Source organism: Alosa sapidissima, chromosome 10, assembly GCF_018492685.1.
Source record: "Alosa sapidissima isolate fAloSap1 chromosome 10, fAloSap1.pri, whole genome shotgun sequence".
NCBI lineage: Eukaryota > Metazoa > Chordata > Actinopteri > Clupeiformes > Clupeidae > Alosa > Alosa sapidissima.
Genome location: NC_055966.1, coordinates 8,478,154 through 8,487,573, shown reverse-complemented (window position 1 = coordinate 8,487,573; position 9,420 = coordinate 8,478,154). Strand labels below are relative to the sequence as shown.

Below are 9,420 nucleotides of genomic sequence, written 5' to 3'. Positions count from 1 at the left end.
TAATTTACGAGATAAAAGTTGGTTCCATTACGCCTGCAGAAACTCATTCATTTCTGACAGCGCTACTCGACCAGGGCTCGACCAAGGGAAAACAGGTTCTGGGAGGGTGTTTGGCTCGGGGTCATGGTGCAAAGGACCCTAGGGTGAAATTACGCCGAACCATCACTTTAACAAATTGCCAGTCAAGGGTCCTGCTGAGCAGACCAGACAAAACATCACTGCAATGGTCCAGACGAAGTGATGAAGGAGGGAATTGCGTTTCAGGTTCCGACAGGGAGGCCTGGACTCTTGAGATGATTTTGAGGTGGTAAAAGGCAGGTTTGATGATGTTTTTGATATGTGACTGCATGAGATTGTGAGATGAGAAAGTTCACACCCATTTTTGTTTTTTGAATTGCTCACAAGGGTGCTGTGCTCAAGCACCAGCCCCTTTTCCCCTTAATGTCCAAAGTGCCCTTTTAAGACCCGTGGATAACTATTTTGAAAATTAGTACAATTAGCTGTGAACATTTAATAATAATCTATAAAATAATAATTTATGTAAAAAAATTAAAAAACATGGCTGTTGGTCGGTCAGTTTACATCACATCGATGTGAACTTTTAGTTGCATGATGCACACTGATGACCGATGTGTTAAATGAATCGGCGTAAAGTTGATTACCCATTTTGATGTTAGTCAAACTAGATTACCCTAGTTGATTAGCCTGATATTAGACATACGACTGAAATTAAAGCTAGATCTAGCTATGTTTTGAATGTCAGGCGAATGTCTAATTATAGGCTACCTTACCTTGCTCAATGTCTCCTCTCCTCCAACATTGAGGAACATTAGCCTAACCATTCAAATTATATATAAATAAATGAAAATAAATAAACCGTTTATATCCTATTTTATCTCGTCTCATAGTGCATTTTTTCTGAAAACAATCTTTTGGTTGTAGGCCTAAGCTAAATTTGAAGCTGTGGCTTTTCAAAAAACGTGATTTTAAAACAACCTGACAACAGCATTATCACTTAATTTTGTTTTCATCTAAACAGCTAAGCTCTCATTCTTTTTGAAATGTCAAAGGGAAAGCATAATTTTCAAAACGTTATGTTGCTAGTAAGGCCTAGAATTTTTCATGTTAATGTGTTTTCTGTCCACTCCTGGCTGGCAGTATTTGGTAACAGTAGCCTATATTCCCTTGGGAGGCAGTAGCAGACAAATAAATTGAATTTTTAGATAGATAGATAGATAGATAACATTATTAATTCCCCAGAGGAGAAACTAGTTGGACCTTTGGATTCCTAGCTTAAATATGTGGCTGTAGTGTATTAAAAGCACTGGAAACGTCAAAGAACATTATTCTGATAGATGCAGCAGTTAGCTCAAGATGACTGTGCACCTTGTGCAACAGATAGACAAGGGCATCGTCTGTACCTACTCCCTCATTACAGTATATGCCAATTGGAGTGGGTCCTGTAAGGCACAGACCTGTTTCCTTAAATGCCCAAGAACAGTCCACTCAAAACATTTCATGATGTATGAGGTGAGAGCAATAGGTCTAAGGTCTTTTAGTGCTCTGGCATTGGGTTTTATAGGCTCTGGCACAATCCAAGATACTTTCCATATAGTTGGAATCTTAGACAGGGACAGACACAGTGTGAATAATATGTAGTGAAACACTGTGCACAGCTGATCAGCACATACTTTAAGAAAGCGTGACCCCACATGACCCCATCTGGCCTTATTCACATTATGGATTTTACACAAGTTGTTTTCCATATAGCTGGAATCTCAGACAGCGTGAATATCTAGTGGAGCACCGGGCACAGCTGATCAGCACATACTTTTTTGACCGCTTAATAGAGAATTCCTATCCCAAGATATGATTTTTTCCCTAAATGTAGTCCATCCTAAACTGAGATAAGTATTTCAGAGGAAGTTTCTGTAATGAGGCCCCAGCCCTATATTCAGAGAAAAAAAATCTTAAGGAATGCTATATCAGCTTCTGTCAAAGACAAAGCTATAGTTATGAGCTACAGCTATAGAAAGCTGATTAGAAGATACAGTAATGTCAATTCACGTTGCCATTTACACATTTAATTGTGCAATATGTTTTCTTTTATAAATCATGATATGAATTTTGCAGTGAAGATGCCTCATAAAGACAGGAGACAAACACAGAAAGAAAGCCACTAAAGGCAGTGGATCTCTCTCTCACACACACACACACACACACACAATAGAAATAGATTTCACCTGGGGTACAATGATATATAATGTGGTTTATTGAATTTTGTTTGAATATGGGTCGCTATAATTTAAAAGATTGACCTAGGCTAAATTATGTTGACATATTATATTTTTAAAAATCGTATTCTTTGAGCCCCTTTTTCAATTTGAGCAGAGGGGTGGCTCCGGGTGGCACAGGCCACCCTTGAGATTCAATTGGCCACCCCAGGTGCCACCCCCAAATCCTAGTCTACGATTGGCCATTAACATGGTCTAAGGCGGGACCTTTCTTGATGCACATGCAGCAGTTTGAAGTGTCAGACAATAGAAATGTAAGTGGCAAACACACTTGCCTTTATGGCCTACAGGCTGCTGCTTGTGCTAACACGCAAAGATATCTATTTACCTATTGCATCTGCCAGTGGCCATTTATCTAATCACACACTTAAGTCGCCGACATTTGCTACAGTACAGTAGGTCATTAAGTGTTAACTGTAACTGCTTTTGTTTTCACTCTTCCGAACGTTTACAATGTCAAAATGGAGCAACAGCATATTACATGCAAGGATGATACTTTTTGGGTCCTTTCAATCTCCACTATGCAGCAGATCTAATTTGAACATTATTGTTATGATACTCCATTTAATTTGAACGTTATTGTTATAGCCAGAGATTATGATTAAGGTGTGCCTGTGAGAACCGACTGAAAGTGAGGAGAGACATGACAGTTGGGATGCAAATGACATGAAAATATAAATTGTGCCTATTGTGCTTTAAAAATTAACGTGATCGCGTAATGACAATCAAAAACCGCACATGAAAATACGATATGCCTAGGTTACTCGCAAGAATAATTCACTTTCAGGCTGCACCATGATTCATTTCCGAACTTAAATGAAGATCTAAGTAGGAAAAAATAAGCCATAAACTATTTTAAGGCAGAATACAAATTCAGTTCCTATTTTAGAGATGGGTTTTATAGACCTATAAGTCAATTCAACACGTGAACTGCTTTGTTTATTGATTAGCAAAGACTGTAACCGATTGGCCGAAGTAAGTTATTAATATTTGGGAAAATATCCTTTGGACAGACATCAAGAACCTCGATCAGTGAGGGACAGGAGTAACCAGCACTTACTTTCACTCTTAATTTGCCGTGCAAACAGTCAGATCAGACTCCAAAGGCGAGTCCGTAATGTGCGCAAGCTGCGTTTTGACGGGTGCAATGTGAGGCTACTGTGCAAGACGGCGGGCCATTCTTTCCAGACTTTCTGCCAACAATCTTTCAAAAGACAGTAAGCTATTTAACTGTCGTGGGTGCATTGAGGACCTAATGGGTGTCTTCACAGAGTTAACAAACAAACACTCAACCATGCATGTAGCCTAATGAGTGTCCAAGGTAAGCTATTAATGTTTTGCTCGTTATGATAAGCTATTACGGTTGGTTTTTGTTGACTACTACATAGCCGTGAAAGCAGAAAATATTTCAGGTGTGCCAGACCAATGATTAGATGTCACAGGCACACCCAATTCACTTTCAAAAACGACCAAAACAGAATTTCAACCTTCAACTTTGGCAACATTTGGGAAAGATTCATAAAAGATTGGAGTCTTTTGAGTAAAGCTTGAATGGGGGGCATTAGTTATTTTTTATTTTTTTTTATCATATTCACTGAAACCGACACTATGCTCCGACAGAACAACATAAATCAGCCGGTTTTAAAAACAAACCCGCACTTCTACCTCCACCTAGAGCCTGTTATTTGTTTTGCAAAAATCCACAGCTCCCGGTTCTTCTGGTCCAATCAGAGCAGGGCTGTGTGAGATCTGACTGTCAATCACAGTCTGGTGCGCACTGACGAGCACAAACTCGATGAGAGGGTGCTCGGTGATAGTGGGGGAGGGGCATGAGAGTTGTAAACATTCAAAATTTTGGCTAAGTCCCCTCAATCTGTCAGACTTGCCAACTTCAGCTTTAAAAGACTACAATCTTTCAAGAATCTTTCCCAAATCTTGTCCAAGTTCTTTGGAGTAAGGTGGCCATAAGTTGATATACCAAATCTCATGTCTACATTATGCAACCCCCTTCTCACTGGTGAGCATCACCCAGCACAATAAAGTAGCCTAGTTACAATAGGAATACACAATCCTCCCACAGGATGCTTTTTTGGGTATACACTGAAGGTATAGGTTCAGTTTAACCTTAAACCCACTGTAATGTACAAGGATACAAGGAAGTTTATGGTCACATGCATATAGTTACTGGAAGTAAGAAATGCAGTGAAATTATGTCTGGTGTCAGCCAGAAAAGTGCAGTAGAAGAGGGGTTTAGTAGATTAAGTGGCAAGGGCTGCATAAGAAAGGTGGGGAAGGATTGGGACAGATCAATAAGCAATAATTAACATGGATTAGATTCTAACAATTTATTGTTGATTTTTGTCAGCAACATGTGGTACATAACTTCAGTTTGTCTGTCTCCATTACTGTAAGTCAAAAGAGGGTAATTGTGAAATAACTCGACCATTGACCTCGCAAAGCGATGCCCCATGCCCTCATCATGCCCATAAAGAGGGTTCTGCTACTATGATTCAATGAAATACAATCAATACATGTAATGACAATCTTAAAAGGCTCATTTGACAAATGTATAAAGTTGATCATTGTATATAGCCTGGGTGTTCCCATGCTGCCTTGCATGCGATTTGATTCACGCTGCTAAGGCAGCCTGGAGACCATGGAGCAAATTTTCGCCTGAGATAGGGAACCAATCACAGAACAGGGGGGAAAGCAAGACGATAATGAGCTATGCACCGACGCATTTGATAGATATCCGTGGAACCCAATAAACGGATCTGGGCATTTTTTTCAAATGAACGTTTGGTTCCCAGACCACGTCTCATTGAGAAGTGGTGGCGCTAGCCAGGCTAAATTGTATAGTTGATAACAGTAAGAACTTGATTAATAGCCCAGGCTTTTATTTGCTTCAATCGCCAAAGTCTTTTTCCAGGCCTTTTTTCTTTCACTCAAAGCTTTTGCTTGGCAAAGATGAGAAATAGTCTACTATCAAAATGATTACGGTATAAATCATTGAGTAATAGAACTCTGAAGTTCGCACAGACAGAGACAGAAACACAGACAGACACTGTAGACTACTTTGATTGAGTTGGGGAGAATCTAACTAATCTAACAATGTATATACCATGTCCATATTGACAGAAGTTTAAACATTACGAATTCTGGCTAACACTGCCTGCCTGCCTTTCATCAGTGGAAAATGTGTTTTTTAAGCAGTGCCATCTACTCTAAACATGATTTAAGCAGCATAGAACAAGCTGAAGCAGGCAATCTGGTGGGCTTCAAGAGGTTTTTATACAACCAAAAAGACTGAAACCTGCCTTTATTTGTCCAAACCTGTAGCCACACCAGGCCTGTATCTAATTGTGACAAGGTTTTTAACATACTTAAAGATGATCTTAAAATTATCTAAAAATCGAAATATTCATGACTAGCCAACTCATTTTGCATGACGAGTCACATTGCAGTGATGCATGTGGCTTGAAATGGCCGTGTTAAACTGTGGGGTAAGACAAGACTTCATCAACAAGAGGCTTGTTGAGCTCAGGGTCCTGCAAGAGCAACACACAAACATAGAGTATATTAAGTAGAGCAGTCAATTCAGTTCAGTTCATGCTTCTACAAATCTCAAACAATCTAATCTATTTTAACGACTGTCAGCTAATAACTGTCAGCTAATGGTTTTGCACTCATACCTGCACAGGTGTGTCCCTCTTGCAAACAGCCTTAAATGCCACGACACTGGCACTGATGGCAATGCAGAGTTGTAGAGCTGCAAAGATGATCATTATGATGCCCATTCCTTCCCACATGACCTATGGAAACACAGGACAATTATTTCTCTGAAGTGTGTGGCAAACACTGTGTGCTTTACGATACATACAGGGAGTGGCAATCCAGCTGCTTTTTACTACTGTATGCATTCATAATGCTAAAACTGCAGTGCATGCTCAAAAAGACCATTAATGGGGAAATCAACATACCTTTGATTTAGCTAGATATGTTTTGCAGATATCAACATTTCCTGATGGGGGTGGTGGTGTCCTGTCATAGTAGTCATAGTAGCCATCACATTGTCTATAGAAGGGCCTCCATATCATGCCAACATTAATTGCATATAGAACAATGGCAGTTACAGCAAAGGCAGCACTTACAATGTTCATCAACCCAGTTATGAAAACCTGTAATAAAATACAAAATCGCAAACTTATTCCTGTATTAAACAATGAAATTACAGCAAGGTCAAGCTGATCAATCAGAGACGGTATCAATGTAACACACTGATAACAAGGTAAGTTGTGCATTTTTAATATTATGTTGATGTAAGAGAACCTTATGTTTTATATCACTTAAAACATATAGGTATTGGTAGCCATATATGTGGTATAGGTAGCCATATATGTGGTATAGACAGTAGATCTAAAGAATGCTTGATTCACAAATCAAAGAAATCTTTTGTATTTTTGGCCTAGTGAATACAATTATCCTGGTCTCAAATAAAACTTACCAGACAAGCACTTGGACACTTCTCTGCAAGAATGCATAGCACACCACATAGAATAAACTGAAAAGGATATAATAAGACAGATTTTAGATTCATTACATTACATTACATTACATTACATTTGGCTGACGCATTTTTAACCAAAGCGACTAACAACATGGTAACAGTTAAGTTTCAAAGCAATTCTCTCAACAATTTTAGCACATTTTCAAAACGGTAGAGTACAGTAAGAATAAGTGCATCAGTGAGTGCTGTTTTTAAACAGTTGAGTGTCAGTTCAAGATTCATATCTTAACTCACTGAATTAGAGTTTCAGATATGAAGTTTGGGGTAACCTAATAGGTAACCTAATAGCCTTACCAAACCACTGAGCCAATATGAAGCCCCGGACTCAGTGACAACGTTATATGTCGAATATGATGCATGCAATATTGCTCCAAAGCCAATGTTTAGCAATCCAATCATGATCTGAATTGTCTGTGAATAAATAAAAAGAGTAATAAAGTGTGTCATAATAATGAAATGTACAAATGCCTCAACATTAGCTGAATATTAATAATCTTAACAGTCTTAAAGTCATAAAGTTCATCTTTAAAGGACCATCCTCCAACACACAACCATCAGTATATTTGAGCAGCATGCACTATGAAAAAACACCCCTTAATTTCACCCCTTATAAATGCCTTACTTTTGTCATTAAAACCCTTCTATAATTACCAGTAAGTACTTTTTAAGTAGAAACGTGCATAGATTAAGGAGGAAAGTCTACAGAATTTACCTGAATTCAGGAATCCCTGAATTAACACCTTAAAATAAAATTAAGATATACTTAAAGTGTCCATAACTACCCCTTTATCACAACAAACAAAGGGAACCCCTGACTTGACACCTTTAATGTAGATTATGGGGTCACACCTTAAAATGGCATTTAAAGGTAAACTGAAGGGCCTGTTTAAATGAATGACCACTTAATAACATAAATTAAGTGGTTTTGGTATGTTTTCAGGGGTAGGCCTAATTTCAGGTAAATTTGAGTTCATCACGTTTCGTAGTGATGTGTGCCACAGGAATTAGCCTACTCTGAAAACAATATTTCTAAAGAAAGAAAAAACAATTCACCCCCAGTACAGATTGTGTTCCTCCAAGAAGCCCCCTGAGTTTGTGAGATACAGAGCATGCTGGGCTGTAGCAGAGCGTCCCCAGTATCTGACACAGCAAAGGCCAGTTACTTTTTGGGTTGCTGTTGGTCACCGTTAAAACAGTCACCCCTTCCACCTTGGTCATTGTCACTGACATCCTGATAATTTGGCCGAGTGGTTGAGAGAGTAGGCTAGAACAAAACAAACAACACATTGCTTAGGCTATTCATTACACGTCCTTTTACATCATCCCAAATAATTAGCTTAGGCCTACTTGCCTTACGAGTATGGGTGTCAATGTATGGGCTCTGTGTACTACTTGGAGTCGGCAAATCAGTTTCCTGTTCGTTCGTTGACATCGCTGTCAAGCACCTGAAGAGGAGTGCTTCAGTTGTAGCCTACCAAAACGTGTGCTGTGCTCACCGAAAATCCTTCCATTTTTATTTTGTGCAGCCACTGCACTGCACGTAGGCTGGAGTTTTTAGGAAAACGTGGAAGCTAAAAATCGCTTTTATAACGACTTGAAGCCGAGCAGAGTGGCACACAGTGATCCGAGCCGAGCCGCCAACGGACATTAAGACTAGGACTACATTGTTAGTGCGCTCATCTTCAGGTGCTTGTTGACAGAAACAGCCAGCATAGCTGTCCATATACAACTACACACATTGAATAAGGACAAATACAGTGAAAATCGTAGGCCAGATATAAACATCGGCTAGCCACCCACCCACCCAACCATGCCCTAGAGAAAGTGAAAGTAACAAACACGAAGTTAGATTTTGCCTACTGAGAAAAATAGCAACAAGTTACACCAATATAAAACATAATTATGTTACACTTACTTGATATTGCGTCAACAAATCACTCTACTGCGAGTTAGGTCAGACTTCCTTTGAAAACAATGGCGGTGTTACCGATATGGTTTCTGAGATTCTGAGTTTCCAGGGCGGAGTTTAGCGTGAATATTTATAAACGGAGGATGTCGTGCGCGCCCATTATTGCTGAAGCGTGAATGAACTGTTGTCAAAGAAAGTAGAAGACCACGGCGTTTTAACCATAGACAGTAAAAGAAATGGACCAACAGACTCCGTCGTTTTCAATGGGAGGGCACTGAGTCAAATAGAACGATTTTTCAGTTGGTCCCCCCAGTACTGCGCAGACTCACACTTAACTTCGTGACGTTAGCCATGGAACTGAATCTTGTAACTCATATGATCATAGACTGTATATATAGAACTGGACAGTGTGGCTGCATTCTACAGTGTTCTATGGAATTGAAGCCGCCGAGGCGACGCCATCTTGGAAAATTTGGAGCCAATTTGAAGTGCGGCTGCGCAGCAAAAGTTGAAGCATGCGCAGTGAAGAGGAGTCGCGGTCAGGCACGCCCACTCAGTTGCCACTCAGCGAGTTAAACACGCCCCTTGTCAAGTGAAACCCGCCCCCTTCTCCTTTCCACAACGCAGGTCGACTCGGCGCCGAAGGCTAG

At 39.8% G+C, this 9,420-nt stretch overlaps 1 protein-coding gene across 1 annotated transcript; it reads right to left on the bottom strand.

Moving 5' to 3' along the window:
* Window positions 1–4,624: 4,624 nt before the first annotated feature.
* On the bottom strand, window positions 4,625–9,043 carry LOC121720859 (membrane-spanning 4-domains subfamily A member 8-like). Its single transcript, XM_042107331.1, has 7 exons — window positions 8,777–9,043; window positions 7,915–8,125; window positions 7,156–7,272; window positions 6,799–6,855; window positions 6,275–6,472; window positions 5,987–6,106; window positions 4,625–5,842 (listed from the first exon to the last, which is right to left on the bottom strand). The coding sequence occupies exons 2-7, from the start codon at window positions 8,089–8,091 to the stop codon at window positions 5,786–5,788; spliced, it is 726 nt and encodes a 241-aa protein (XP_041963265.1). The 5' UTR covers window positions 8,092–8,125; window positions 8,777–9,043; the 3' UTR covers window positions 4,625–5,785.
* Between the last annotated feature and the right edge of the window lie 377 nt (window positions 9,044–9,420).